Source organism: Schizophyllum commune (genome assembly GCF_000143185.2).
Source record: "Schizophyllum commune H4-8 unplaced genomic scaffold SCHCOscaffold_8, whole genome shotgun sequence".
NCBI classification, from domain to species: Eukaryota; Fungi; Basidiomycota; class Agaricomycetes; order Agaricales; family Schizophyllaceae; genus Schizophyllum; species Schizophyllum commune.
This window is the reverse complement of record NW_026089545.1, coordinates 2,266,976-2,294,856: the sequence shown is the minus strand read 5'-3', so window position 1 is coordinate 2,294,856 and position 27,881 is coordinate 2,266,976. Positions and strand designations below refer to the sequence as shown.

At 57.5% G+C, this 27,881-nt stretch overlaps 11 protein-coding genes across 11 annotated transcripts; 6 read left to right on the top strand and 5 right to left on the bottom strand.

The window, feature by feature from the left end:
* Positions 1-2,309: 2,309 nt before the first annotated feature.
* On the bottom strand, positions 2,310-5,933 carry SCHCODRAFT_02633005 (uncharacterized protein). Its single transcript, XM_003030323.2, has 13 exons — positions 5,704-5,933; positions 5,549-5,654; positions 5,422-5,504; positions 5,145-5,374; positions 4,588-5,098; positions 4,137-4,539; positions 3,798-4,087; positions 3,351-3,745; positions 3,099-3,303; positions 2,919-3,038; positions 2,780-2,866; positions 2,555-2,731; positions 2,310-2,505 (listed from the first exon to the last, which is right to left on the bottom strand). Exons 1-13 carry the CDS (start codon positions 5,851-5,853, stop codon positions 2,413-2,415), a joined length of 2,850 nt encoding a protein of 949 aa, XP_003030369.1. The 5' UTR covers positions 5,854-5,933; the 3' UTR covers positions 2,310-2,412.
* A 62-nt stretch (positions 5,934-5,995) lies between these two features.
* SCHCODRAFT_02633004 (uncharacterized protein) lies at positions 5,996-6,725 on the top strand. The gene is made up of 2 exons (XM_050345744.1): positions 5,996-6,450; positions 6,506-6,725. The coding sequence occupies exon 1, from the start codon at positions 6,053-6,055 to the stop codon at positions 6,434-6,436; it is 384 nt and encodes a 127-aa protein (XP_050199399.1). The 5' UTR covers positions 5,996-6,052; the 3' UTR covers positions 6,437-6,450; positions 6,506-6,725.
* Positions 6,591-8,648, top strand: SCHCODRAFT_02354705 (uncharacterized protein). The gene is made up of 9 exons (XM_003029916.3): positions 6,591-6,752; positions 6,810-6,928; positions 6,987-7,461; positions 7,508-7,683; positions 7,741-7,961; positions 8,014-8,107; positions 8,172-8,298; positions 8,356-8,459; positions 8,509-8,648. The coding sequence occupies exons 1-9, from the start codon at positions 6,679-6,681 to the stop codon at positions 8,631-8,633; spliced, it is 1,515 nt and encodes a 504-aa protein (XP_003029962.1). The 5' UTR covers positions 6,591-6,678; the 3' UTR covers positions 8,634-8,648.
* On the bottom strand, positions 8,508-11,661 carry SCHCODRAFT_02584500 (uncharacterized protein). The gene is made up of 5 exons (XM_050343945.1): positions 11,190-11,661; positions 10,907-11,142; positions 10,637-10,861; positions 10,075-10,587; positions 8,508-10,027 (listed from the first exon to the last, which is right to left on the bottom strand). The coding sequence occupies exons 1-5, from the start codon at positions 11,581-11,583 to the stop codon at positions 8,759-8,761; spliced, it is 2,637 nt and encodes an 878-aa protein (XP_050199398.1). The 5' UTR covers positions 11,584-11,661; the 3' UTR covers positions 8,508-8,758.
* A 52-nt stretch (positions 11,662-11,713) lies between these two features.
* SCHCODRAFT_02354681 (uncharacterized protein) lies at positions 11,714-13,815 on the top strand. Its single transcript, XM_050342457.1, has 3 exons — positions 11,714-12,182; positions 12,229-12,360; positions 12,407-13,815. Exons 1-3 carry the CDS (start codon positions 11,905-11,907, stop codon positions 13,743-13,745), a joined length of 1,749 nt encoding a protein of 582 aa, XP_050199397.1. The 5' UTR covers positions 11,714-11,904; the 3' UTR covers positions 13,746-13,815.
* A 2,012-nt stretch (positions 13,816-15,827) lies between these two features.
* Positions 15,828-17,009, bottom strand: SCHCODRAFT_02354629 (ARF/SAR superfamily). The gene is made up of 6 exons (XM_003030325.2): positions 16,868-17,009; positions 16,749-16,814; positions 16,652-16,702; positions 16,350-16,601; positions 16,221-16,296; positions 15,828-16,169 (listed from the first exon to the last, which is right to left on the bottom strand). The coding sequence occupies exons 1-6, from the start codon at positions 16,893-16,895 to the stop codon at positions 16,094-16,096; spliced, it is 549 nt and encodes a 182-aa protein (XP_003030371.1). The 5' UTR covers positions 16,896-17,009; the 3' UTR covers positions 15,828-16,093.
* Positions 17,010-17,055: 46 nt separating this feature from the next.
* Positions 17,056-19,279, bottom strand: SCHCODRAFT_02632995 (uncharacterized protein). Its single transcript, XM_003030326.2, has one exon. The coding sequence runs from the start codon at positions 19,165-19,167 to the stop codon at positions 17,125-17,127; it is 2,043 nt and encodes a 680-aa protein (XP_003030372.1). The 5' UTR covers positions 19,168-19,279; the 3' UTR covers positions 17,056-17,124.
* A 221-nt stretch (positions 19,280-19,500) lies between these two features.
* On the top strand, positions 19,501-22,089 carry SCHCODRAFT_02632992 (alpha/beta-hydrolase). The gene is made up of 10 exons (XM_050345743.1): positions 19,501-20,118; positions 20,169-20,246; positions 20,300-20,547; positions 20,597-20,634; positions 20,684-20,866; positions 20,927-20,958; positions 21,022-21,193; positions 21,250-21,501; positions 21,555-21,853; positions 21,902-22,089. The coding sequence occupies exons 1-10, from the start codon at positions 19,769-19,771 to the stop codon at positions 21,936-21,938; spliced, it is 1,689 nt and encodes a 562-aa protein (XP_050199396.1). The 5' UTR covers positions 19,501-19,768; the 3' UTR covers positions 21,939-22,089.
* Positions 22,090-22,312: 223 nt separating this feature from the next.
* SCHCODRAFT_02669936 (alpha/beta-hydrolase) lies at positions 22,313-24,559 on the top strand (the record flags this gene model as incomplete). The annotated part of the gene is made up of 10 exons (XM_050346610.1): positions 22,313-22,674; positions 22,710-22,772; positions 22,828-23,078; positions 23,132-23,169; positions 23,382-23,516; positions 23,564-23,595; positions 23,647-23,818; positions 23,871-24,125; positions 24,174-24,472; positions 24,523-24,559. The coding sequence occupies 10 exons, from the start codon at positions 22,313-22,315 to the stop codon at positions 24,557-24,559; spliced, it is 1,644 nt and encodes a 547-aa protein (XP_050199395.1).
* A 691-nt stretch (positions 24,560-25,250) lies between these two features.
* On the bottom strand, positions 25,251-25,636 carry SCHCODRAFT_02354563 (uncharacterized protein). Its single transcript, XM_050342456.1, has one exon. It carries the CDS (start codon positions 25,541-25,543, stop codon positions 25,334-25,336), a length of 210 nt encoding a protein of 69 aa, XP_050199394.1. The 5' UTR covers positions 25,544-25,636; the 3' UTR covers positions 25,251-25,333.
* Positions 25,516-27,879, top strand: SCHCODRAFT_02632987 (alpha/beta-hydrolase). Its single transcript, XM_050345742.1, has 8 exons — positions 25,516-26,045; positions 26,098-26,175; positions 26,229-26,479; positions 26,528-26,565; positions 26,613-26,795; positions 26,847-27,062; positions 27,115-27,369; positions 27,423-27,879. Exons 1-8 carry the CDS (start codon positions 25,729-25,731, stop codon positions 27,759-27,761), a joined length of 1,677 nt encoding a protein of 558 aa, XP_050199393.1. The 5' UTR covers positions 25,516-25,728; the 3' UTR covers positions 27,762-27,879.
* Positions 27,880-27,881: the final 2 nt, after the last annotated feature.

Sequence of the window (27,881 nt, the reverse complement as noted above, 5' to 3'; positions counted from 1 at the left end):
ACATGATCAACCTGTCGCCCGCTAGCCGCCAGAAGGGAGAACTGCCTATCAATCGCATGCGCAAGGTCAAGCGCCCTATTGACGTCCACGCCCTGCACCCCTTCGGTTGCCCCGCCTACCCGCTCATCCCAAAGAAAAGAGGATGCTCAAGGGAACATCGAGCGGTACAAGGTGCGCATCGTGGCGCGCGGCTTCACTCAGCAGGAAGGAGTTGACTACCAGGACACCTTTGCGCCCGTCGCAAGCCTGGAGTCCATCCGCATCATCCTTGCCCTCGCCGTCCGCCTCGGCCTCTACACTGACCAGATGGACGTGAACACCGCCTACCTCAATGGTGAGCTGCTACAGACGCTCTACATGCTTCCCCCGACCGGTGTGGACATCCGGGAGGGCTACTGCTGGCAACTCAAGAAGTCGGTCTACGGCCTCAAGCAGGCCGGTCGCGCGTGGAACCAGACGCTCCACAACAAGCTCGACAAGCTCGGGTTTGTGCGCCTCAACTCGGAGACTTGCCTATACGTCTTCCGGGACGGCAAGCAGGTCTGCTTCCTCGTTGTCTACGTCGACGACCTCCTCCTCGCCGCTACCTCGCGTCCTTTCATGGACAGCATCAAGAAGAAGCTCACGGCCTCCTTCAAGATGCGCGACTTGGGTCCCGCCAAGTACCTCCTGGGCATCGAGATCATCCGGCACCCGGGCAAGCGCACGATCTCCCTCTCTCAGAGGAAGTACATCGACACCGTGCTTGAGCGCTATGGCATGTCGGACTGCACGGGCGTCAGCACCCCCATGTCCACAAGCACTCGCATCTCCGCCGATGACCCGAACGACAACGAGGTGCGCACTCATATGGCCTTGGTCCCCGGAGGTCCCGTTGTCTCCTACCAGAGCGTCGTGGGCTCGCTCATGTACGGGATGATGGGTACCCGACCGGATACCGCCTACGTGGTGGGGGTTCTTGGCCGCTATAGCGCCGCCCCCAAGGCTTGCCATTGGGAACTGGCCAAGCGTGTCCTCCGGTACCTCAAGAAGACGCGCGACTGGTGCCTTGTCTACGATGGCGCTGACGCTGGCATGGATCTCGACTTCCATGGCTACACCGACGCTGACTGGGGCGGATGCAACGACACGTCCAAGTCTACCTCCGGCTTCGTGTTCATCTCAAGTCGGGGCGCCATTGGTTGGTCCAGCAAGCGGCAGTCTATGGTCTCTCTCTCGTCTACCGAGTCGGAGTACATTAGTCTTGCTAACGCTGGCCAGCACTTGGCTTGGCTCCGCTCGTTCTTTGAGGAGTTGGGACGTCCGCAGGCCGGTGCCACCGAGCTCAGGTGCGACAACCGTGCGGCCATTATCCTCAGCCAGGATGCTCAGTTCCGTGCCCGGACCAAGCACATCCAGCGGAAGTACCACTACATCCGAGATGGGCTGGTTGCCACCGGCGAGTGCGTCGTCCTCTGGTACCCCACGGACGAGATGGTCGCGGACATCTTCACCAAGGCACTACCTCATGAGAAGCATCTCAAGTTCTGCCAAGGTATGGGTTTACGGCCAGACTCGAGTGGGAGTGTCAAAAGTGGTCGGTAGGGCGAGTCTGCCTTCACCCGGAGTCACATGACCGCTCCCAACTCCAGGAATCACTGTGTCACATTCCCAGAGTTGGTGTCACATGATCACATGACTTTTCCCCACGCTTTGCCCCGGTGGCCCCGTACATACGCGTGTATTCTTTCCTTCTTTTCCCTCAGTCGCTATCCTATACGCAGGAAGACTGAGGGTATGTCTTTTACTTACTTTACTCTTACTTATACTGACTGTACTTTAGTCTTGCGCTCTCTGCGCTTATTTAGGTATGAATTCAGTCGCTATCCTATACGCAGGAAGACTGAGGTCTTGCGCTCTCTGCGCTTATTTAGCTCGTGAAAGGCAGCAGCTCCAGACTCCCTGGGAGTGGAAGGAGCTCGCATCCATCAAGCGCCAAGCGTGCCGCTCGACCGGATCCATTCGATAACCTCCCGCTCATAGTCCCAGTCAATGAGCGACAGGCAAGTGTACACTTCCCCGGAGAGGATCAACGACAGCGCGCAGCTCGATCTATGAGGGATCACATCTCTCGGGCTGACCCAGCCGCCAAGAAGGGAGAAGAAGCGGGGCATAGTGACACCGACGCTCCTGCACATCGAGGAAGGGGCCCCGCTAGGATAGCCCTGCTTGCAGGAGAAACACAGGCCAGCGAGGTGGTTGACAAAGACTGGACCACTCTTTGTTGGCTCCAGCTCAACTGGTGAGCAACCCCCATGGAGCTAAAAAGCCTCCACACTAGGGAATACTGGTGCCCAGGTGCAGTATATATAATTAATTGAATAGGAGATTTGGCCATTCTAGCTATACATATCTTGAATCATCCCACATTGCCTAAGCAACATATTGACCAGCAGCTTTCAAAGCATCATCAACTCGGTCCACATTGGTGCCAACACCCTGAGCAGAGTCTTCCTTGCCCCCAGCCTAAACAACAGTCAGAGAATATACAAACAGCAACTTGAAAGGCTTTTACCTTGCCACCAAGGACATCTGTCACCTTTGCAGCCCAGGTTTTGGCATCAAGGCCCTTCTCTCTCAGTGCAGGTGGCACAAAATTGACATGTGCCACCTTGGTGCCCTCGGGGTCAGGACTGAAAAGGTAGACAGCCTTGCCAGCCTTTCTTGCTTGTGCCACGACATTTTGCAGAAGCTGGGGATGTGGTTAATACAGGTGATCATATAAAGACTGCACGCGTACCTTTGCATTGCCGTCAACATGCAGAATGGAGACGAAAGCGGGGGCACCTGGTGTCTGCTCGAAGAAGGTCCGGAACTGGTCTAAGGCCTGATAGCGAGGTTACCATAATCGCCACCCTGAGGAAAGGTATGGTACGTACATCCTTGTTCAGAGCGGCCTCACGCTCCTTGACCTGCTTATCAAAGGCTTTTCGCACGGATGCTAGGCGATCCTTCAGCTGCGATTTCCTGATGATCGACGTGTCGGCCTGATTCAACGTCTACAAGAGAAGAGTAGTCAGAATACAGAGCGAAAGGGAACATACTTCGGGATGACGCACCACTGTGAAGGCCTTTATGGCCGCATCCGCTTCCTTGCCCGTCATCTTCTCGATCTGGTCGAGCTTGATCTGCAATGCGTCGGCTAGACGTGTCGCCTCCGCCGCTTCGTGCCCCGTAACGGCCACGATTCGACGAATGCCCTTCGCGATGCCCGACTCCTCGGTGATAACGAAATGCTTGATGTCGCCCGTCTTCGCAACGTGCCTAGGAAAGATCAGCACGGAACTACGACATGGACGCGCACAACTCACGTCCCACCACAGAACTCGATGCTGGTACTGCGCCACTTCGGGTTCTCGATATCCGCCGAGATCTCGTCGACGCTGAACTCTAATGACACGACGCGGACGGGATCTGGGTACGTCTCCCCAAACACTGCGCGCAGCCCAGGAATCTTCTGTGCGCTCTTCAAGTCCATGTCCTTGCCGTACACCTTGACGTTCTTCTTGATCCAGTCGACGCTCATGGACTCGATCTGCGTCAACTCGGGAAGCGGGATCTGCGCCTTGTGCGAGAAGTCGAAACGCAGCTTCGTTGGCGCGACGAGGGAACCCTTCTGGTCGATGTGGTCGCCGAGGACCTCGCGAAGACAGTAGTTGAGGATGTGTGTGGCAGTGTGATTATTTCTCAACGGCCAGCGGCGGAGCTGCACGCGAACATCAGTGGAAAGACCCGACGAGTCAACGAAGTATGCATACCTCGTCATAGGATGCGACTACCTCATTGCCGACCTCAAGATCACCATACTTCAAGTGCCCAACGTGCAGAACGTAGCCGTTGTACACCTGTACGTCCGTGACCTCGAACTCGGCAACACCGTCGATGACGATGCCTCCAGTGTCGTTCTCCTGACCACCCGACTCTGCATAGAAGTTCGTCCGGTCGAGGATGATCCCAAAGGACGTGGCCTCAGGGATATCGCTCGTCGAGTCGAGGAAAGCCTTGTTATGGAAGATCTTCTTCACCGTCGCCGTGATGTTGCCCTGGTCTGCGTCGTGCGTAAGATCCCTGCCATGAATCCCGACCTGAGCACTCACTGTACTTCGACGAGTCATCCGTCTTCGCGACATCGCCACCTTTCTCCAGCGCCGCGATATCGTGCACATCGAGCTTCACAACGGTTGCCGCGTCCTTGTTCTGGGTAGCCTTGCTCGCCTCCTTCGACCACGCCTGCGCATCCTCGAACTCCTTCTCGTTGATGCCCAAACCCAGTTCCTCTGCCATCAGCGTCGTAAGGTCCACCGGGAAGCCGTAGGTATCGTAGAGCCGCCAGACGTCCTTGCCATTAAGCTCTTTGAGGTTCTGCTCTTTGGCGCGCTTCGCGTACTGGTCGAAGAGCTTCTCGCCGCGGTCAAGCGTACGTGCGAATGATTCTTCCTCCTCGTCAAGAATCTCCTTGATCTCGGGTAGTTTCTTCGTGATCTCGGGGAAGACGTCGCCCTGTGAGGCTGTCAGGTCGCTGAAGTATTACAGCGAGCAGCGACGCACCATGTGCTCGACGACGACAGGCATCAAGGACGAGAAGAACGAGCCGATGGTGACACCTAGCTTCTTGCGTGCATACCGAGCGCCTCGCCTCAAAATGCGCCGAAGGACATAGCCACGCCCAACATTGTTAGGTACACCACCGTCACTAAGCGCGAAGGTGAGGGTGCGGACATGGTCTGCGACGACCCGGTACGCCGTGTCGATTCCATCCTTGTCATCTGGGCCGAAAAGGCCCTGATAAGGCCTGACTCCGGTCAGCTCCTGGACGCGCTGGAAGATGGGAGAGAAGACGTCGGTGTCATAGTTGGAGCGCTTGTCTTGTACAACGGAGACTAGGCGTTCGAAGCCCATGCCGGTGTCGACGTGCTTGGAAGGAAGAGGTTTCAACGAGCCGTCGTCCTCACGGTTGAATTGGATGAAGACGTTGTTCCAGATCTCGAGCACGTCCGGGTCGTCCTGGTTGACGAGATGTGCTGCGTTGCGGCCTCCGATACGGTCGTAGTGAATCTCACTGTAGACGATGAGAGAGGTGCGAGCCGGGTATATGGTCAACGCACCTGCAAGGCCCGCACGGGCCCGTCGCGCCCATCTCCCAGAAGTTGTCCTTCGCGTTGCCAGGCAGGATGTGGTCCTCGGGGACACCGATATCGAGCCAGTATTGCTTGGCCTCAAGATCCGGCTCAAGACCATTCTTCGGGTCGCCCTCGAAGTAGGAGACGTAAAGCCGGTCCTTTGGTAACTTGTAGACCTCCGTCAAGAGCTCCCAAGAGTATGCGATGGCTTCTTTCTACGCAGCGTAAGTGAGGGGCGAGGGGAGTACGAACAGCAGCGCACCTTGAAGTAGTCACCGAACGACCAGTTGCCCAGCATCTCAAAGAATGTGTGGTGGTACGAGTCCTTGCCAACATCGTCAAGGTCTGAGAAAGTCAGATAGGATATATACGCGTCGATAGCCACGCACCGTTGTGCTTCCCTCCTGCGCGAATGCACTTTTGGGAGTTGTACGCGCGCTTGAGCTTGGAAAGATCGGAGTGGGGATCGACGGTGCCAAGAAAGAGCGGCTTGAACTGGGGGCAGTTTAGTGTACGCTCGGTACCATGGAGTCGCTCATCGCACCTGGTTCATGCCAGCGTTGGCAAAGAGCAGCGTAGGGTCATCGTACGGGACGGTGGGAGAGGAGCGGACAAAGGTGTGGCCCTTGGACTGGAAGTAATCGAAGAAGTCCTGCCTGACCTGGCGGGAGGACCTGTGTGGGATGGCAGCCATGGTCGTCGAGAGGAAGCGGCGGCTGTATGCGCCATTTCTCACTCCCGCCCGAGTCAGTATCGATCCAAAGAGCATAGGTCACACTCCTCTCACGTGCTCTCCAATTCCCTCCGCCTCCGGTCCGCATTTCCCTGCTCTTTTCCCCGCCGTCGCCGCCGTCGTCCTCCTCGACACCGTCATCGACGACGCCACCGCCTCGATGCCGCGCATCCCGCACAACCTCCTCCGCCTGCTTGCGCGGCCCGTGCGTTCTGCAGCGCTGCCCGCACCGGCTCACGTTGTACCCGCTGCACCTGCCGCGTCTGCTGTCGCTGCGCGCGTTACCAGCCTCTCCTCGGCGCGTGCATTCCTCGCCCCGAGCCGTCCACAAGTGGCCACGACCCCCTCCGCTATGCTTGCCTCGCTCTCGCCCTCTCTCTCGGGCATGCAGCAGCTTCGCTTCCGGACATTCGGCACGGAGTACCAGCCGTCCCAGCGCGTCCGCAAGCGGAGGCACGGCTTCTTGTCCCGTCTACGCACCAAGAACGGGCGCAGGATACTCCAGCGTCGGTTGAAGAAGGGCAGGAGATATCTGTCCCACTGAGAAGTAGCGGGCGTGTGCGTTCGATTCCCTCTTCTTCTCAGGTGTCATGTCTGATAGTTCTCACAATAGTATCCTTTAAGTACGACCACAGCTCACGTCAAATGCGCGGTCGAGGATACCTACAGACAACCATATCAATGCAAGAGCGCTGGCTGGAGGATGCACGTCGTAGCAGTCGTCGATCATTCCGCACGAGTCATTGTTAGAATTAGCACACTCTTGTATTCGACCGTCATCACACCATGGATATCATAGACGACCGCTCACTGGTGTCCCGGGAGTTTCTCGCCGTCATCCTTTGTGGCTTTGGCAATGAGTGAGTGGGGCGACAGACCCTAGTGCACTCGATCGCTCAAGCCAACGACGATCGCAGATTGACGCCGCTAACGAGCAACAACGGCGATGAGTCCTGCCCCAAAGCACTGCTCCCTGTCGCAAACAAGGCGATCCTTGACTACGTTCTCGCGTGGGTAGAGCAAGCGCGCATCCAAGGTGCATATATATCTGCGCGCGCCTCAATTTCCTCGAGTACATCCCTCATCCCCCTCAGATGTCCTCGTTATTTGCCCCACTGCACACCGCACTGCCATCTCCCACCACATTGACTCCGACATCAGCTCCTCCTCCACCGGCCTGCGCATCGATGTCCAGACCTTCGACGAGTCGCAGGACAGTAGCATCGGCACCGGCACAGTCCTCCGTCACTTCGCCAGCCGCATTCAGTCCGACTTCATCCTCCTACCATGCGATTTCATCCCCCCGCCTTCACTTCCCCTTTCTACCCTGCTTGCCAAGTTCCGCACGGAGGCACTCGCGGACGGCGCGATCGCCACTACGTGTTGGTTCGCGGGTACGAAGAAGAACGAAAAGGACAAGTCAACCACGCCCGAGGAATGGGGTCCCTTCCCCGAACCCACCGTCATCGTGTGGGACGAGTCGACAGGCACGCTCCTACACGTCGACACCCCCGACGCGATCGATGAGAACGCGGACGAGATGGAGGTTCGCATGGCTCTGCTGGACAGGTATGTGGCGCGCGCCGCGCACCGATCGTGTCTCATAATTGACTAGATACCCCCACACAAAACTCTCTGCATCCTTCACGGACTCGCACGTCTACGTCTGCAAGCGCTCCGTCCTCGACGCACTAGTTGCGAAACCGCTACTTGAGTCCTTCCGCGAAGACTTCCTTCCCTGGCTATGCAAGGTCCAATACCAGCGTGCCAAGCGCCGAAAATGGGGCCAAAGTGCGTATATCGACTCTCCAACAATCTTATCCGTCGTATTCATCTCTTCGCACCTAGCTCTACACCCCAGTACCAGTGCGCTCACCCAAGATCTCGCGCTGAGCCACTCTACCCTCCGTATCAACCCAAATCAGGGCGACGACGACACTGAGGATTCGGATATGCAAGATACTCCAGCCAGCTTACGTGTAGGGGCTGTCCTTTACAAGTCCCCACGCCCCGAAGAATATATCGCGAGAATTAACAACATTCACTCGTTCTTCGAGGCTAATCGCCAGGTAGAATGCTCGATCTTATATGCGAGACCATCTGCTGATTCACACTGCGCAGTGTCTAACGACAGCCACCTGGTCACTTCCCACCGAGCCCAAAGCCCGCTCTCTCATCGACGCGAAGGCGCAAATTTCGACAGACTCAATCATCGGTAAGTCACTCATACTGTATCATCCCAAATATCCCAAACCTAATCTCTACATCCTACCCCTTAGGCACCTCTACTCAGGTCGGCGAGCGTGCCACCATAAAACGCAGCACTATCGGAAAGCACTGCAAGATCGGCAAAATGGCCAAGATCACTAGCTGCGTTCTGCTCGACCATTGTTCGGTGGATGATGGGTATGAATGTCCGTTATATATGCGGCCGTCTTCTCTTATGGTCGCCTTCCTTCACAGTGCTAAGCTAGAAGGATGCATTCTCGGCAAAAACACCAAGATCGGCGCAAAAGCTGATCTCTCGAAATGTGTAACGCAGGCTGGCTACGAAGTCGCTGCAGCTGGTCGGTCCACGTCCCTATAGCATACCGTACAATTGCTGATCTTGATCAGAAACCATCAAAAACGAGAAGCTTGATGTTTCCGACTGGACCGCAGTGTCCGACGACGAAGACGAGGGCTTCGCCGGCTCAGGAGACAGCAGCTCAGACGACTCGAGTGGCTCAAGCAGCGAGTAAATGTACCTCATTCGCCACAATGTATAGACATCAATCCAATCGCAGCACTGCTCGAGCATCGCGAATAAAATACAGTGACAACAACAACAGTGCTAGTACGATACAAGTGTGCGAAAAACGGTAGACTACGCATTCCTCTGCCCGCCACCCATCTGGTTGCCCAAGCCCTGCGCGAACCGACCGCGACCGCCCCGCGCACCTCCTCTCGCACCCCCGCGTGTCCGCTCGCCCCGCCCGCGCCTCTCGCCCTGCGCCTGCTCGCCACGCTTCTCGCCCTTCGCGCCGTCCCCGCGGTCGCCCCAGCCCGCGCCACCGCCGAGCTTGGTGTCGAGCGTCTTCTCATTCTGGTCGACCATGTTGCCGAGCTTGTCCGACAGCGTCTGCGCAAGCTGCTGCGTACGCGAGAGCTCGATCCGGTGGAACACGACGACGCCGCCAGACTGGTCGAGCGACGCCGAGAGCTCCTCGTTCCAGATCATCTTCGACACCGTCGAGGTAACCGTCCGCAACGGGAGCGAGAAGGTCTTGGCGAGGAGCGACAAGGAGAGCGTGCTGTAGTGTGGCGCGTAGGTGAAGAGGTAGGTGCGCAGACCCTGCTCTTGTATCCTCTGCGCGAGCATCTCCATGACGGCCGGCGCGCCGGGCATCAACGCCCAGATCTTGATGCTTTGGATGAGGTCGCGGCACTTCTCCCAGTCGCCGTCCTGGAGCGCCTTGCTCGCCTGCATGATATGGTCGCGCGTGCTCTCCGGTGGGCCAGTGAACACTTGGCGGTCGGCAAAGTCGAGCAAGCGGCGGAATGGCTTCGAGATCGCCTTGCGCTTGAGCTCGTCTGAGTCAATGCTCGCCAACAAGGGAATCTCGACGAGCATGCTGGAAACCAAGAACGCGGCCTCCAGCAGCTCCGTGTTGATGTGCATGTGGAAGGGTAGTTGACGCTGCTTCTCCGCCTTCTCTTGCTCGGGCGTAAGCGTCTGGTAGCGCTGCTGATGCACACCCTGCGCAAGCAGCTCCTTGACGCGCTGCGTCGTGAAGATGTCTTGCAATGTCGACTGCGCCTCCTTGATGAGACCTGAGCGGAAGGCGCAAAGACCAAGCTGAACAACAGTGCGGTTGTACAAGATCTGCGTGGCAATGTCGGCGGAATGGATCGACTCTTGCAAATGAGACATGAGAAGCATGTCGCGTGCAGTGTAGAAGTCGTTGTGGAGGGCGTAGTGGTAGATGTGGGAGAGCATGGCGCGCGTACGCAAGAGAGAGTTGCCAGACTTGTACAAGTGAACACAGAGCGCGTGTATCAGAGCGGATATTGAGCCAGCTGATGAGACGGTGATCTTGGGCTTGACATCGGATGACTCGGCGGCAGCCTCAAGCGCGGACACAACAGGGTCGGGCTGAAAAAAATGAGATGTTGAGAATAGAGAAGATAGAGAACACTGACCTTGGAGTAGATGTGCTCCAACCGCCGCATGATAACGCGACCGAGCGGGTCGTCCTGCTTAGAAGCCTCATAGAAGGCCTCCGCGCGGCAGATAGTGCTGTAGAGAACCTTCTCGTCCTTTAACCGCTCGACATACTCCGTACCATGCGGGTCAATGTTTTGCAGCCCCTTCGTGAACTCGTCGTCCAATCGGTCGACGAAGCTGATGACACTACCGCGAATGCGAACAATACCGTCCTTCTCCGTCTCGGGCGTGCGCTCGGCCATGTCGTCGTAGTCCTCGGTGATCTCCTGCACAGAGTACGCCGGCTGGGACGCGACGATGGAGATGAGCTGGTCGACTTCCTTCTGCGCAGCGGCCCATAGCTCCGTAGGCATGTAGTTGCTGACAGAGGAGTTGTAGTCAAGGCGGGCGGAGATGAGGACGAGGAGAATGCGAATGCGCTGGTATGTGGTGACGGCGACTTCGAGCAGCTTTTCCAAGATTCTGATCTGCTCGGCGCGATCGGTGTTCTACAAGATGATTAGCAGGCGTACTCGAAAAATAGCATGATACACAAACCTTTTTACCTCTTGCCTCCTGAATGGCTTGCAGGTTTTTGAAGATCGTCTCCGGGGAGAACTGCATGCCCTTGCCACCCTTGCCGACTTCGGTAAAGCCATCATCTTCTTCATCGTCAGCAGCAGCAGCAGCCTTATTGGCCGCGCGTGCAGGGCGGGGAGCGGTAGGGGGAGCGGTGTCGCGCGCGATGTGCGCCTGGTATTCGGCTTCGAAGGCCTCGGGGTCCTACGCAACATGAGCTATGGCGTATATGGGAAGCACGATACGTACCGCCTGGTATCGCTTGACCGCATCCTCCTGCTCCTTGATAGCTTTGCGGACCTTCTGCTTCATAGCAGTCAAAGCGCGGGCGTTGGTCGCGTTCATTTTCTTCTTGGCCTCCTTCTCCTTCGCCAGGGCCTTGTTGAGGTTGCCCTCGAGCTCGACAAGGGTGCGGATGTAGAAGGAGGGGATGGGCTCGGCGACATTGCTCTGACGCTGGACGAGACGGACGAGTTTGTCGAACTCTGAAGCTGTGATCAGTACTGATGGATAGGATCGACGGGGGGCGCACCATTCGATATCGCGACCCAGTCGTTGATCTTGAGCGCGTTCTCCATCGTCTTTCCGGTGGCCTCCATCTCGAGTAAGCGTTTCTCGGCTGCGCTGAGGATCTTGCCCTTGTGTTCGTCATCGGACTCTTCGTCGGAATCCTCAGAGTCGGATTTGGCGAAGGCGTTCATCCCCTTCCCCTTCTTGGGCGCATCGCTGTCGTCGTCTTCGTCCGAGTCAGAGTCGGAGTCGCTGGATGATGAGGAATCGGATGCGGCGCCCTTGAGGAAGCGGGACATGGCTGGCTTAGCCGCTGGCTTCGCGGCGGGTGCCTCCTCGTCGGAGGACATGAGCTCATCCTCGGACGACTCGGTGTCGGAGTCTGAGTCTCCTGCCTGTCTGAAGAAGCGCGACATGGTGTGCGGGTGTGCTGGTCGCCGGGGACGATGAGCTCGAAATTTTCAGGCGATGAGGCCGGACGGTGAAGGATTTCGGCGATTGCCGATCTGTGGCGGGGCGACGGCGCGGTCGCGTGGTGCACGTGAGCAGGCGAGTCCAACGCTCGCCGTGAACGTCGCCGCTGAACTCGACAATGGCCACCCCAGGACGTCCGCGCCTCTCTGCGATCCCCACCCCAGGCAGGGGCTCCGGCATCCCGACGCCGGGCACAAGATCGCGCTCGGCATCGACGAACGCGGGCCCGTACGCGACGCACACGCCCACCGCCGACGCGGACTATGTCAGTCGCAGCCTGGCCGACGCCATCAAGGCCAACAACCCGGCCCAGCACCGTCCGTCTCCCTCTGCTACCCCCTGCGCGCCCTGCTGACGTTACAACAGGCGGTCCGCCGCGTCCATCCTCGGTCGCGTCCTCTGTCTCCTCCGTCTCCGCATCCCAGCCAGTCCAACGCTCAAAGACGCCCACCTCGCGCCCAAAGAGCCGCACCTCTGACGTATTTACGCGCAGCCACAGTCGTGCGGGCAGTCGCTCCTTTGAAGTAGGCGACACCGTCAGGTACTTCCCCGTTGCTCCCCTCCCCACCCCCGCTGACCCTTCCCAGAATAGCATCTTTGGGTTATGAGGGCACTCTGCAGTACATCGGCGAGATTGATGGAAAGCCTGGACTATGGGCGGGTGTCGAGCTCGGCGGAGGCTTCTACGGCAAGGGCAAGAACGACGGCAGCGTCAATGGGTATGCGCCCACATACTTCCACACCACAGCGCTCACCTTTTCCCAGCAAACGCTACTTTGTATGCCCTCCGAACTGTGGCGTCTTCGTCTCTACCGCCAAACTCTCACAGCCCACAACCAACCGCCCTTCATCTGTCGCCTCTTCCTACAGCGGTCGCCAGACGCCATCCTTCTCTGGGCGTGTTACTCCCTCCTCCACTCATGCCATGTCCATGTCCTATGCCACGCCCACCCCCGCCGGTCGCGGTCGCATCACTCCCAGCGCGGGTCGTGTCACCCCAGGTACTACCCCTGGAACCCGCCCGCGCGTCCCAACCCTCCCCAAGTCCGCCGCTCGACCATCCCTCGCCACGCCAAAGGTCACGGAGGGCTCCCGCGCATCAAAGTACGCATCGATGACCGCCCAGCAACTCAGCTCCCGCAAGTCAGATGCTGGCTCAGCCCTCAGTCCCCCTCGCGAGCTAGGTAGCCCTGCTCGCCTTGCTTCTCCCTCCCAGAAGTCGCGTACATCCTCCCCTACACGACCTCCTGGGTCTCCTTTCGCGACGCCAAAACCTGGATTGCCAGGTCGCGGAATCCCTGCTTCGCCTTCTTCCAAGGGCCGTACAATGACTGCACCTCGACCTCGGCTACCCAGCGCCATCGCGATGCCTCCTCCAGCTTCACCGAGTTCCTCGACCCGCTCCGTGTCCCTCAACGATAACTCAACGTCAGGTCTTCTGCGAAATGGCCGTGCTCTGCAAGACAAGATGGCTGCCTTGCTGTCTACCGATCGCCACACACCATCTCCCTCGCCCCGGCCAGACTCATCAGCCTCTGCACACTCCTCTGTGATGAACGAAGAAGTTGAACGTCTGCAAGCGCGCATCGTCGCTCTGGAATACGAGAACGAACGCTTGCGGACCGCATCTCAGGACACTGAAGCCTCGGCTTCCCGCGTCAAGTCCTTACAGGAAGAGCTCACCGAGTCGGCCGCTCGCATCGCTGACCTCTCTGGCGACCTCAGCGAGGCGAAGCGCTCCCTCTCCGAGCAAACCTCCCTGGCCGAGAAGCACGCCCGCGAGCACCAGGATGTCGTGCGGCAGCTCGAAAGCCAAAAGAATTCCTCAGAGAGCACAATCTCGTCCCTCAAGGCACAAATGGAGGAGATGGAAAGTCTTGTCGCAACGCTCAAAGACGCGGTGAAGGAGAAGGAAGGTGTGGCCAGCGAGAACGACGCGACCATTCAAGCCAAGAACGCCGAAATCGCGGCGCTCGATGCGCGTCTCAAGCGTACGCAGATCGAGCTCCAGGATGAGCGCCGAGAGCTGTCCGCCCAGGTTGACGAGTTGCGGCAGGCTGGACAGGTAAGTCGCCTCCTCTTGCATGTCAGAGATCTCTTGTGACTAACTTCATTCAGGAAACCATCGCGCTCTACGAAGAACGCCTTAGCGCCATGGACACCGAGCGCTATGAGCTCGAGAACAAGATTTCCTCCCTTGAAGCCGCCCTCCGCCGCAGCACGTCTCCCTCGCTTGCCAAATCTCACGGACCCGCAACCACCGCGGCCGAAATTGACAACGAAGCCCTCCGCGAGCAGGTCGCGCATCTGCAGCAGAAGATCGCGGCCGGCGAGGACGCGCTGGAAGATGCGCGCGCGGCCGCGGAGCGCGACGAGGAAACGATTCGGGAGAAGATGCGGAAGATCAGGGAGAAGGAGGAGGCGATGCGGATAGAGCTGAGCGAGGGCCGAAAGGAGGTAGAGCAGATGATGAAGGCGGAGGAGGCGGCGAGGAGGAGGTTGGAGGAAGTGGAGGAGGCGTTCAGGGAGAGCACGGTCGCATTGGAGAATGCGCGGGCCGAGGTCGAGGGCTTGAGAGCTGAACTTGCTGTTCGTCATTTTGCCTCAGCTAACAGATTTGCTCCTGACACTGGCCTACAGAATGTCGACGCCCTTGTTGCCAGCGGTAACTCATTGATGGCCTCCCGAAGTGGTGGTAGCATCGCCGACCAGCAGAAGCTCCAAGACGAGGTCACACGTCTCAAGGGCCTACTAGAGGAAGCCAAAGCCAACAACCAAGCCTCCGACGAAGGTCTTGAAGACATGGTTACGAGCCTTACGACGGAGAACACTACTGTATGTATTCACCTGATGCAGTACATTCCCCGCACTCACACCACCCCCAGCTCCAGGAGACCGTCGAAGACCTTCAACGCCAGGTGTCCGACTTGCGGCAGACGCTCGAAGATCGCACCGCAGAGCTAGAAAGCGTCAAGAAGAAGGCCAACCGCGACACCGCGATCAACAACGGTGTGCAAGAGTCCTCTGCCAAGTCCTCGAAGGGCGAGTCTAGCAATGCCAGGGAGGAGATCACTGGCCTCAAGTATGTTTGCACTGCTCGCTATGAGGCTCAGACTGACAACATCCTAGACACATCGTGCAAGAGTTGCAGAAGGAAGGTGCTGCCGCTGCCCAGCGCCAGCGCGCGCTTGAGTCTGAGAACCAGCTTCTCACATCTGAGATCGAACAATTGCGCCAGGTTGATCGCGTCTTTCTTCTGGTGTGGCCTATTTTCTGACTTGCTTCGCAGGAAGTCGCCATTCTCGAAGACAACCTCGACAAGAGCGTCAACATGGATGAGACGCCGCTCAGCCCCTCGCTACAGGACGTTGCCGCATTGCAGAAGGCCCTACGCGAGCAGAAGACGAAGTTCGGGATCGAGATGGACCAGTTGCGCAAGCGCGCGACCGATGCAGAGATGAAAAACACGAGAGCCATACATGATGTGAGCCATACCCTAAGTAAACCTTCCCTTGACTTACTGTGTTTGCAGCTGAACAAGGAAATTGGCGAGCTGGAGAGCCTGATTGAATCGAAGGTAAGCTTGCATCTGTTTTGCTTGGCTCGCTCTCACCTTTGCAGATATACCGTGAGGACGAACTCGAGCAAGAGATTGAGCGTCTTAACAACAAGCTCGCGCGGCAGAAGAAGAAAACAAGCGACCGCCCGCCATCGACCGCTTCCACCGTGTCGGAGCCGGCGCAGCAGGTTTGCGAGATCTGCGAACGCCCTGGCCACGACATCTTCAGCTGCGACCTTCTGAAGGAAGACAGCGGACGGAGCTCGCGCGCCTCCACCGCTTCCACCGACTTGTTCTGCGAGGACTGCGAAGGCCATGGACACACCTCAGCGGAGTGCCCTCACTCCCAGGACGTGTTCTAACGACGATGTTTGTCCAGATCTTATGGCCTGTAATTACGCCCCCGCTTGTTTCGTTCCACTGTTGCGCTTGTGATTGATTGTCTGTCTGTTGTCTCCCTGCGGATCTGTGTACATATAGATAGTCGTTGTCCACTAGTACTAGCTACATGGCGTGTTCATACCCGGCTTGCTTGTGATATCCCCCACTTCACGTCGGACATGTGCGAAAGAAAGGCGTCGACAGGCATTATGTACGTGAGGTGGATGCCGACGCAATTACGGGTAACGTGTCAGTAAGGTATAACGCTACCGACCACTGAAGAGTCCGACGGGTAGCGGAGGGCGGGGGACATGGAAAACAGATGGACAACAACGGGGAAAGGATGGATAAGAAAACGTGAACATACCACGGGGAACGCCGAAGCGATCTGCCCGCGGCACCATGCGTCGCCAGGCTCGTGTGAGGCATAATGGGTACTCAAGAGTAAGGGTATTCAGATGCAGCTCTAGATCCAGAACAAAGTGACGGTCCGAGAGGGGAAGGGGAGGCATTTATGGCTGGCGCTTCTTGACGTTCTGCGACAGCCATTGGAGACCCTCGAAGAGACCCTCGCCGGTAGTAGCGCAACTGCAGGCGAACGTGAGCTAGCGAAGGGCCCGGACGCGCGAACGGACGTACCTCGGGTGGACGTACCACGACCGGTCCCGCATTCGGTGCAACCCGAGCTTCTCTGTCACCTCTGCCGGGGACATGGCTGGAGCGCGCGCGTGAGATAGAGACCAGGCACCGTGGAAAGGAGACACGCACCGCCCGGCAGATCCTGCTTGTTCGCAAAGACGAGCAAAAGGCAGTCCTTCATCTCCCTGTCGCTCAATATCCTATGCAGCTCCTGCTTCGCTTCGTCCACACGATCACGGTCTTGGCTGTCGACGACGAAGACGAGGCCCTGGGTGCCCGTGTAGTAGTGTCGCCAGAGCGGCCTGATCTTGTCCTGGCCGCCAACGTCCCAGACGTTAAACTTGACATTCTTGTAGGTGACGGTCTCGACATTGAATCCGACTGGGACGCGTCAGCGGGGCGGGAAACGGGGCAGGGAGTGGACAACGCACCAGTCGGGATGGTTGTGACCGACTGATTGAGCTTGAGCTTGTAGAGAATGGCTGGGGCGAGGTGAGCAGACGCTGCGGGCTGTGCGCTGGCACGTACTCGTCTTTCCGGCAGCGTCGAGGCCGAGCATGAGTAGACGCATCTCCTTGTTCCCGAACAGCTTGCCTGCGACGACGACGGTGAGCTTCGGGCTGACGCGCTCAACGGTGGCAACGCACCCAACGCCTTTGAAAGATTGGCACCCATGGCTTTGAATATGGAGGTAGAAGGCTAAAAGAGCGACGGGACGGCGGGAGACCGCGGCGAGCGAGAGTGGAGAAGAGAGCGACGCTCAGAGTGAACGCCAAACAAAATCAGCGGTCAACAACCCGTGACAGCACGCCCCGGACTCGGTCACACCCTATCGCCCGGATCCAAAATCCAGCAAGTCGCATATCGTGGTAGACTAGTGGGGGTATCCTAAGTTACTGATCCCTCAAGACACTGCCTGGCTCTGGCTGAACGCCTTCAGCCATCCATCGCCCATATCCTGCTTCAGCGCCTCTATCTTCCGCCGGTACGCTTCCCCATTCAGATCCTCCCCTTCCGCCGCCGCATCCTCGCCCCCGTCCTGCGTCGGCGGCTCAAAGACGGACGCACTCGCCCGCGCCCGCCGAGCTGCTGACCGCCCCGTCAACGTCTGCGTCCCGCGCTTCCTCGACTTCGACTCCACCACCCTAGGCTCCGCCGCCCTCTCCTCGTCCCACACTCCCACCACCTCCGTCTGGTGTCTCGAATGTCGAGTGCGCGGCTGGGGTCGTACCGGCGAAGGTGCCTTGCCGCGGGGCTCCACGTCGCTTTGCGTATCTGCCACCTCCGACTTTGTCCGCGAGTGCGACTGACCCCGCGCGCTCTCCGCATCGCTGCTCCTCTCCCCTTCCAGATCCACGATCCGCTTCGGCCTCTTCTTCCGCGCGCGACCCGCCACGGCTTGCAACTGCGGCGACTGCTGGCTTGACCCCGACGGCGATGATACGCCATTCAGTACGGGTGAAGCGACTGTCACCACAGGCGGCGAGGAAGCCACTGGCGCTGACCTCGACGAGGTCATCTGCTTCGCCGGCGAGGTCGTCAGGTTTCGCCGCTCGACGAAAGAGGGAGGAGTCCCATCCAGCGTTATCGTCTTCCCCTCCTTCCAGAAAAGGTCGAAGCACGCCGTCCGGTAGTTCTCCTCGTACTCCGTAAACGGGTTGCCCTCGATGGCGATGTCCTTGATGTGGGGCAGCGGCACCAGTCGACCGACCTCTGCGCTTTCCTCGAGCAGGTTCTCCCGCAGGTCGACGCGTTCCAGCGCGGGCAGACGCTCGAGTCCGCATAGCGACTCTAGCCTATTCCGGGAGAGATTAAGGTAGAGGACCTGGCCCAGATTCTGGTAGATATGCAGGACCGAGTCAATCATGTTATCCGCCAGATTGAGTGAGACCAGGTTGTAGAGCGCGCCAAGGCCAGTGGGTATCTGTACTAGCAGATTGGACGAGAGGTCGAGGTGTGTGAGGGATGTTAAATGCGGAAGTGAATCGGCAGGGAAGAAAGTGAGGTTGTTCTCCGCCAGGCAGAGGTGCTTCAAGAACGCCCACTTGAGCGATGACAGCTGCGGCTCCGGCGACGAAGAGTGTGGCACATCCCCTTCCTCCTCTTCCGCCGCCTCCGGGACGGACTCCGGCAGCTTCGTCGCAAACGACGGCTGCCGCGACGGGCCGCGGGGTATGCGCCGGTGTCGCTTGCGGCTGGTACTCCCCTCGCGCCGCGCCTGGTCGTCGATGACCGCGCCGATGAAGACGTCAGACGCATCCTCCAACCCACTCTTCCTGATTTTCAGACTGCGCAGGCTCTCCGCCAATCTGTCCCACCCCAGCAGCGAGCGCGGATCGACATCCGTGCATTCGAGGGAATACAAATTCTTGAATGCGTCGAGGGGTATGGCATTCGTATTCGGTGGTTCATTCGCCAGCTCCGCGATGACCTTGCGGCTGGGTGGGGTGATGGAGAGCGCGGGGAGCTTGGTGAAGCAGCTGTAGAGGTACTTGAGCTCCGCGTCGATGCTCGGCGGCTCTGCGCGCCCCCACCACCCCGGGCCGAGAGACAGACCGGACATGGCGGATAGGGACGAGCGGAAGGAGGCAAGGGACAGCGTGTCCGACTTGTCGGCGTCGGGGAAGAGGTTGATGTAGTTCATCGGCCGGGAGGGGTTATCGACCGCGACGTCGAGGTTCCCGACGTCGATACCAATCCCCTCGATGCGCATGAGGACGTAGAAGAGGTGGTGGATGTCGATCGCAAGCACGAGCGGGGCCGGGGCGGCGGGGTCTGGGGCGGCGGCAAACCATGTGAGGGGGTTGATGAGGGAGGACGAGGGCGGGGCGTCGACGGTGCGGCGGCGGGGGCGGCGGAAGAAGGGCGACTCTGCGAGGCGGCGCTCGTGTGTGCGTATGAAGGCGGCCGTGCGCCGTATGTAGTCGTCCCCGGGCTCCTGCTCCATGCTGGCTGGGTGAGAGGTGGCTGCCGCCAGTCAGCCCTGTGGCGGCAACCAAGCTTCCATGCGTCATCCCCGTTTGGCACCCACCACGGATGATCTCATCACAACCCAAATCAGGCAGGACCCACACCCTCGCACCCTGACCAGAGTCTTCTGAGATGTCTGCTCCCCATAGGAAACAGTCGCATCTCTTTCTCGCGCTCACTCAAAACTACTCAACAGTTTCTAAAGTGACGAGCAACGAATCTGAGCAACGGCTGGAGTAGAGCGCCGTTTGACGCCCGAGTCAGCCACCAGCATACGTGAAGGGCTGACAATTCGAGCCGACTTCGAGCGTTCATTTTCTCTACCGAAGTTTATAAGCTAATCTTCCATCTACCATGCGTCTACGGCTTCACGGATGGGCGTGAGACTCCGCAAGGCATCTCGCATTCATTGTTCATAGGAAATCGACCGTTACACAGGCCAACGACCACGCAGATCCATGATCCGTCGCTAAACATTCTACTCGGCCCTGCGCCAGTTTTCGCCCTCACCGCGTACCCAATATGTATTTAAGCCTCCGACTTTGGCGCAGAGACTCAGCGCCTGCTCACTCCTCGCCATGTTTCCCCAGCTGAAGGATTCCTTCGCTTTCCTCCTTCCTGCCTTCCAACCCATCTTCAACTTCACCAGTGTTTCTCCTGGGCCCACCGTTGATCTTGGGTACGCCACGTACGAAGGCGCCTTCGACAGCACGTTCAACATCACCGAGTTTCTCGGAGTTCGCTACGCCGCTCCTCCGATAGGCAATCTCCGCTGGCGGCCTCCTCACCCCCCTTCTCATGAAGATGGATTGCGGCAGGCCGCCAGTCAGCCTCCCATGTGTCCACAAGCTGGGTTCTACGGGCATGCAAAGTCCGCTCCCGCTTTCATGAGAGGCGAGAGGACGGTCGAGAAAGCGACCTTGCTCGAGTACGTTGGCCGCAATCCGATCATCTACTCCGCTCATATACTTTCCTCAGCGCATGCCCATTGCACGGTATCTGCCCACAGGACATGTCGAAACCCTCTCTAGCCGACGAGGATTGTCTTCTTCTCAAGTACCCCTCCTTTGATCCACGCATTGAACGGCGTCACTGATCCTACTCTCCAGTGTCTACACCCCTGGAGACCTCTCGTCATCATCCCAAACCCAACCCGTTCTTGTCTGGTTTCATGGAGGAGGTTACGCGGGTGGAAGTGCCACCGGCTTCTTTGGAGACGATAAGTATGACGGCAAATACCCACTCGTGCGTGCAAGGGGCGGCCTCGTCGTGGTTGTCGTGCAATACCGCCTCGGAATGTACGGCTTCCTTGCCGGGAAGGAGGTGCGAGATGCAGGGGCCGCGAATGCGGGACTATGTGAGTGTTTTCCCTTCACCCCGATCGTCTTCTAACCCCTTCGCGATAGTGGATCAGCAATTTGCCTTGCAATGGGTACAAGAACACGTCAGCATCCTTTCATCGATCGTTGACACTCCTTCTGAGCATCCTCCAGATCCACAAGTTCGGCGGTAATCCTTCCGATGTCACCATCTGGGGAGTTTCTGCTGGTGCCGGCTCCGTCTACCAGCATATCGTCGCCAACGGTGGGAACACTACCCCTCCGCTCTTCAATACCGCGATCACAAGCTCGAGTTTCCTGCCACAACAGTACGATGTCGACGATGATGTGCCCGAGGTATGCATCACATCCTTGCCGCCGTGCATAGCTACTGACCCCCGTCTCCGACCTCGGCAGGCCATCTACGAGGAAGTCCTGAAGCAGACGGGGTGAGCGACGTTTTTGTTTGTGCTGGCATCGGTTCCCAACATCCGCTCATGTTGTCCTTTCAGATGTAGCAACCTAGATTGCCTTCGGAAGATCGACACGCTCAAGCTCCAGCGCCTCAACGCTGACATGGGCGTCTCGGCCTTTGCCGGTACCTACACCTTCACGCCGGTCATCGACGGCAGCTTCATCCGAGAGGCACCTGGTCTAGCTATCGCACGCGGTCGGATACAGGGAGTACGTCACGGTGTTTGCGTGTGCAATCCATCGCCCTGCTCACCGGTCATCCGTAGGCCCATCTCCTCACGGTGACGAACGCCAACGAAGGGTTCATGTTCGTCGACGTATTCAAACCAGACGATACCCTTGATACCTCCTTCTACATTCGCAATGCATGGCCCAGGCTCGCAGACGAAGAAATTGCTCAAGCCATGGACCTCTACGCAGACCTTCCCCCGGTCGAACAAGCGAGCGCGATTTACGCCGACGTCGTGTTCGTCTGCCCGACCTATCGCCTCATGCGCGCTTTCGACGAGCCCTATCGAGTAATGTCCCATACATTGCTTTCAACTTAACATCCTCACCGACAGCATTCCAGGCCCAATTCGCCGTCGAAAACGCCCTCCACGGATTCGACGCGCCCTACTATTTCCCCGACATGGCCAACCTGTTCCCCAAACTCTACCACAACGCCGATTTCGAGACCGCCTTCGCATCCGCTTTCACCAACTTTGCGCTGTACAAGGACCCGAACCGCAAGGTTGCGGAGGATGTGACGCCGGCGTGGGCGCCTTGGAGTGACGAAGCTCCCTTCGAGATGGTCTATAACAAGACGGAGGATGGCACCCCCGAAGTGCGCATGGCCAGGACCGATGGCCGTGTTTTGGAGCGATGCAAGTGAGTAGGGCTCCAGGAATGACTTTAATAGATCTGACTGGGATGCAGTTTCTGGCAGACAGTCGCGCTTCATGTAGGGCAGTAGGTCAAGGCATGCCTTAGATGATGGGACTCGCGTCGTTATACTTTGCTTCCCTTGTTCTCTGTCATCCCACTCTCACTATCGCACTTTCATCTTCACCTTCAAGTCTGGCTGCCCCTCTCGCTTACCGCTTCTGTGCGAGCAATGAACGAGGTTACTCTGATTGAGCGAGTGGACCCACAACATCCACGTGAGGACCTCCGAAATGAACGCAAGATTATCGCCAGAAAAGGTAACAAAACGGTGCGTGTACCGGTATGACGCTGAGTCGAGGGTACTAACCCTCCAGTCATAGCTCGTCATCCGACCACGCTCCCGGCGCGCTCATAAGACAAGGCCAGCTCGGACGTAGGCTCACCTCCCTTCACTCCCGCCAAATGCTCTCCCAATTCAAGGACTCGCTCACCTTTCTCCTTCCATTCTTCCAACCCATATTCAACGCCACCAGTATCCCTGGCCCCATCATTGACCTCGGTTATGCAACTTACGAGGGCGCCTTCGACCCTGTGAGCAACGTCACCCGGTTCCTTGGTGTACGCTATGCTGCGCCCCCTACTGGCGAAAATCGCTGGCGGCCCCCGCAACCTCCTCTGCACCAAGAGGGAGTACTGAAGGCGACCGAGCCGACACGCATATGTCTGCAAGGCTCTTGGGGGAATGCGAAAACCGCTCCCTCTTTCGCAAGGGGCAAGAAAACGGCGGAGAAGGTGGACCTACTCCAGCAAGTCCATAACGGTTCGTCTCTGCATGTACGCTGAACTTCGATTGTGCTAGTGCAACCGATATGCACACCGCATTTACCACCGCGCCGGCCGACGAAGACTGCTTGTTTCTCAAGTAAGTTGCCACTTCCCTCTTGCATCACTCACTGAGTTCGGCTTATATTCCTTAGCGTCTATACTTCCGGCGATTTTGAGGCGCAGGCTCGCGAGCCTAAGCCTGTCCTGGTCTGGTTCCACGGCGGCGGCTACTTCAGCGGCAGTGCGATTGGATATCACGGCAACGATGGCTATGACGGCAAATATCCTCTGAAGCGCGCGAATGGAGGGCTTGTCGTGGTCGTTCCGCAATACCGACTGGGCATGTTTGGGTTCCTTCCGGGCAAGGAAGTGCATGACGCGGGCGCTGCAAATGCTGGTCTTCGTGAGTGGTTGGCATTGGTTCATGTCGTCCTGGTAGTCTGACTGCTGCATCAGTGGACCAACAATTTGCTCTACAGTGGGTACAAGACAACGTCAGTTTCTCTCTACCTACGATGCCATCATTTTATGACGTCCTTCTTTAGATCCATAAATTCGGCGGCAATAGACCGTATTTGCACCGAGATATATCGACGGGTTTTGCATGCAAATGCCATTGCTTTCAATGGGCAGTCGGTACAGAATCTGCTGATATATCCTGGTGCAAATACGGTCTAATCCCTCCGATGTGACTATCTGGGGCGAGTCGTCCGGCGGAGGCTCAGTATATCATCACGTCGTCGCCAACGGCGGGATGACAAGCCCTGCGCTCTTCGATACTGCCATCATCAGCTCGAGCTTTCATCCTCCGGAGTATCATGTTGACGACGATGTATCCGAGGTCGGCAACCTCCCCTTTCCTCACAACCATCACTCACGGCTAAGTAGGCCATCTACGACGAGGTTATGAAGCAAACTGGGTAGGTCGTGCATCTATCTCTTCTATTCGCCTTGCTAAGGGGTTTCAACAGATGCAGAAACTTGGACTGCCTACGAAAAATCGACGTTACTGTGCTACAGATGCTGAACCTGGACATGTGTGTTTTGGCCTTCAGCAACACGCATCCATGCGCTCCTGTCATCGACCGCACCTTCGTTCGAGAGGCTCCCAGTCAAGCTGTTGCTGAAGGCCGGGTCAACGGGGTAACTGTTACTTCGAAGACCCCCAACATATCGCTCTGATCCTGCCTTTCAGAAGTATCTAATGGCAGTGACCATCGCCAACGAAGGCGAGATGTTTATGACTGTATTCCGGCAGTCCAACGAAATCTTTGACATCCCCTTCTGGCTGCGCAATACATACCCCAAGACTACGGACGAGGACATTGAACGCGCCATATCCCTCTACGCCGACGTCGATCCCATCGACCAAGCGCAACTAATGTACGCTGATATCACCTTTATCTGCCCGACGTACAACATACTGCGTGCGTATGACAAGCCGTATCGGGTCCGTGTCTTCGCTGCCGTTACAGACGCCGTACTCACGCATTTACAGGCCCAATTTGCCGTCGATCCCGCCCTCCATGCTTTCGACATTGGCTACTACTTTCCCGACTTCTCCAACCTTTTTCCCAAGACCTACGACAACGATGAGTTCGAAAACGCCTTCGCTTCCATCTTCACCAACTTCGCGCTTGCGAAGGATCCGAATATAAAGGTCGCAGAGGACATCACGCCCGCCTGGGCACCATGGACCGAAGAGGAGCCTGTCGAGATGATATTTGGCGCGACAGAAGATGGCGCTCCCGACGTGCATGCTGCCACTACCGACAACCTCGTCCTTAAACGGTGCAGGTACGTTAATACCCAACTTGAGATGAACCTGGAAGTTGATTGTGGAGTAGCTTCTGGCAGAGCATCGCACCGCACGTCGGGCAGTAGTGTAGTATGGCCGTTACTTGCCAGGCAGGCAATGTAGCCACTTGACAGGGGTCTGAGGATTGATTTTTTGGATAGATAGCATTCCATGGTGATCCGTATGAGAAGGAAACGGTGAAGTACCGGCATACTCGGAAATGGTCAAGAGAGGCTAGTCATTGCATACATCCATATGGACCCATACAGTAACAAAGGGAGCCAGTCGGCAATCACCGGTCGTGCTTGGTCATCGACACCGACCACAAAGTTGACACCTTCGCTCTCCCGCGCGACGCTGACTCTCGACATCTCTGGTACTCTATCACGAACAATAGATACCCTTTGAACTCTGCCGAGGTTCATGCTGCTCGGAAAACCAAACCAACAAAACCTGGATACGCGATTGCTGAATAGGACGCCCTCTTCCGCGCTTCCGGCCACCTATGCTCAATCACCCAACTACGAAACGAGGACATCCAGCTCGCTTGAGCTTCATCTATCCCCCGGGAGGACCTGTCAGCCTGGCGCTCGGGCCCTCTTGACTGCTCACCGAGGTTTTTGCTCCGCGGCCCCGACACAACCTAAGCCTCTGTCACTGCTGACGGTCATCTCTCATCGTCATGGTATCTAATCATCGGATAGCCACGCTCAGAGCTGAACGCAGCTCGTCACGAGATCGCAGCGCGAGAAGTTCCAACGAGGTCGCAGACGCCGAGCGAAACGCCCGCGACTGCATTTTTCGAACATCTCCTACCTCTATTTCAGCGCCTATCGCTCAGAAGGCATGAAACGATGCTTTCACATCAGCAAACATAATTTAGTGCTATAATCGGGGACATCCGAACGCCTTCTGCAAGACGTATAATATCCTATCGAAGAATTCATGGATATTACACCCGGAGGCCCAGGGGGCATTTGCCGAGGGATCGCGGGGCACCCTGCGGGTGCCCGCCCCCATTCCATGTCTTTCCACTGTATTGCAGCTCGCTCATTGCACAGCTCAAGCATCGGCGATGAAGCCTCCTCCGCGCATTACTCAGCATTGCATGCTAGGCTGATTAACTGGCCATAGCGACAAGCAGACGCAATATCCCTCGACGAGTGACCGACTCGGGGACCCCTGATATATACCCAGAGCTCGCAATCGTCAATTAACTCCGGCAGTGCACCTCAAACCTTCTGCCGATCCATCAATGCTCTTTCAGTACTTCTCCCAAGTTGTCTTCGCTGCCTTTGCGCTCGCTCGGCCCACGGTCGACCTCGGATATGCCACTTATGAAGGTGTATGCGATGGCGACAGCAATACGACGCACTTCCTAAGCGTGCGCTACGCTGCTCCGCCGACGGGGGATCTGCGGTGGCGTCCCCCTCAGCCTCCGCTACTCCAGTCCGGAGTGCAGCAAGCGACTTCGCAGCCGCCGATGTGCGTACAGGACCCTCGGGGTCAAGCTACGTCTGCTCCGCCTTTCGCGCGTGGCGAGAAGACGGATAAGAATGACACCTTGCTTGAGTACGCCTTCTTCCTTGATTTTCTGAGTTTTCCTCCTGACCTAGCTATCTAGTGCATGCGCCTTGCAGGGGATCTGTCCATTGAACGATCCTACGCCACCCGCAGATAGTGAAGATTGTCTCTTCCTGAAGTAGGCCTGCCGGATCCGTCTCACTGAAGACATGCTCATCATGACCGCTCCAGCGTCTGGACTTCCGGCAACTTCGAGGCGCAGACGAACACCAGCAAGCCCGTCCTCGTTTGGATTCACGGCGGAGGCTACGGATCTGGAGGCGCAACAGGCCTCGCGGGCGTCGACGTCTTCGACGGGAAATACCCTATCCTTCGCGCTCAAGGCGATCTGGTGGTCGTCGTCATCCAATATCGTCTTGGGATGTACGGCTTCCTCGCGGGCTCAGACGTTCAGGCAGCAGGTGCCGCCAATGTTGGACTTCGTGAGTGCATATCCATGGCCGGTGAGCCCGTTACTCATTCGCGTACAGTCGACCAGCAGTTCGCCTTGCAATGGGTTCAGGAACACGTAGGTCGCCATTTCCGTGAATGAATGCCTCTTTAACTTGCGCGTAGATTCACAAATTCGGTGGCAACCCATCCGACGTGACCATCTGGGGCGAATCAGCCGGAGGTGGGTCTGTCTCCGAGCACGTCCTCGCCAACGGCGGAAAGACCTCTCCCCCGCTCTTCACAACGGCCATCACGAGCTCGGACTACTTGCCTCCGCACTACGACATTCAGGACCCTATCCCCGAGGTAAGCTTATACGGACGCAGTGTCATTGGATGAGCTATTCACGCGAGGCAGGCTATCTACGACGAGGTCATCAAGCAGGCTGGGTGCAAGTCGGAGGCCGACGCGCTCGAGTGTCTCCGCAAGACAGACGATGCCGTGTTGCGTCGTATCAACGCAGACGTCGCCATCTCTGCCTACTCGGATGTTTACATCTTCATGCCCGTCGTCGATCACACTTTCGTCCAGCAAGCACCGACGCAGGCGATTGCTCAGGGCAAAGTCAATGGCGTACGTGATCAGCATACTCGCAGACGCGTACATGCACTTACCGTCAGGCCAGAACCACCTCTTGTCGGTTAACAATGTGGACGAAGGAAGGATATTCATAAACGCAACCCGCCTCGGTGGCGATTCCTTCGATGCGGCAGAATGGCTTCAAAATACGTGGCCACGGCTTACAGACACCGAGATCGCGGGTGCCCTTGCGCTGTACTCCGAGCTTGCGCCTCTTGAGCAGGCCATCAAGATCGACGCCGATGTGGAATTCAACTGTCCTACCTTCTCCCTCATGCGTGCCTTTGACAAGCCGTACAAGGTATGCCCGTCAGCAACCCACCGCCGATTCTTGCGTTTGACTGAGCATTACAGGCTGAGTTTGCTATTGACAACGCGCTGCATGGCTACGACTTACCTTACTACTTCCCCGACGTTGGAAAGCTCTTCCCGAAGTCGTACAACAACACCGACTTCGACACCGCGTTCGCGTCCGCATTCACGAACTTCATCCTGGCGAAAGATCCGAATGTGAAGGTCGCTGCGGACATCACGCCCGCATGGCCGTCCTGGAGTGACGAGGCGCCGCTCGAGATGGTCTTCAACAAGACGGAGGATGGCGTCCCAGATATACAGGTCAAGAGTGTTGACTCGAAGCTCTTGGAGCGGTGCAGGTATGTCTATCCAGTGCTACCTGTACAAACACGATGCTGACGTCGAACAGTTACTGGCAGAGCATCGCGTCTTCGATTGGACAGTAGAGTATATGTTGTTGCATCTGTGGACTGGACAAGTTAGATAGTACTTGGTAATCAGAGGCTTTGCGTTGGACAT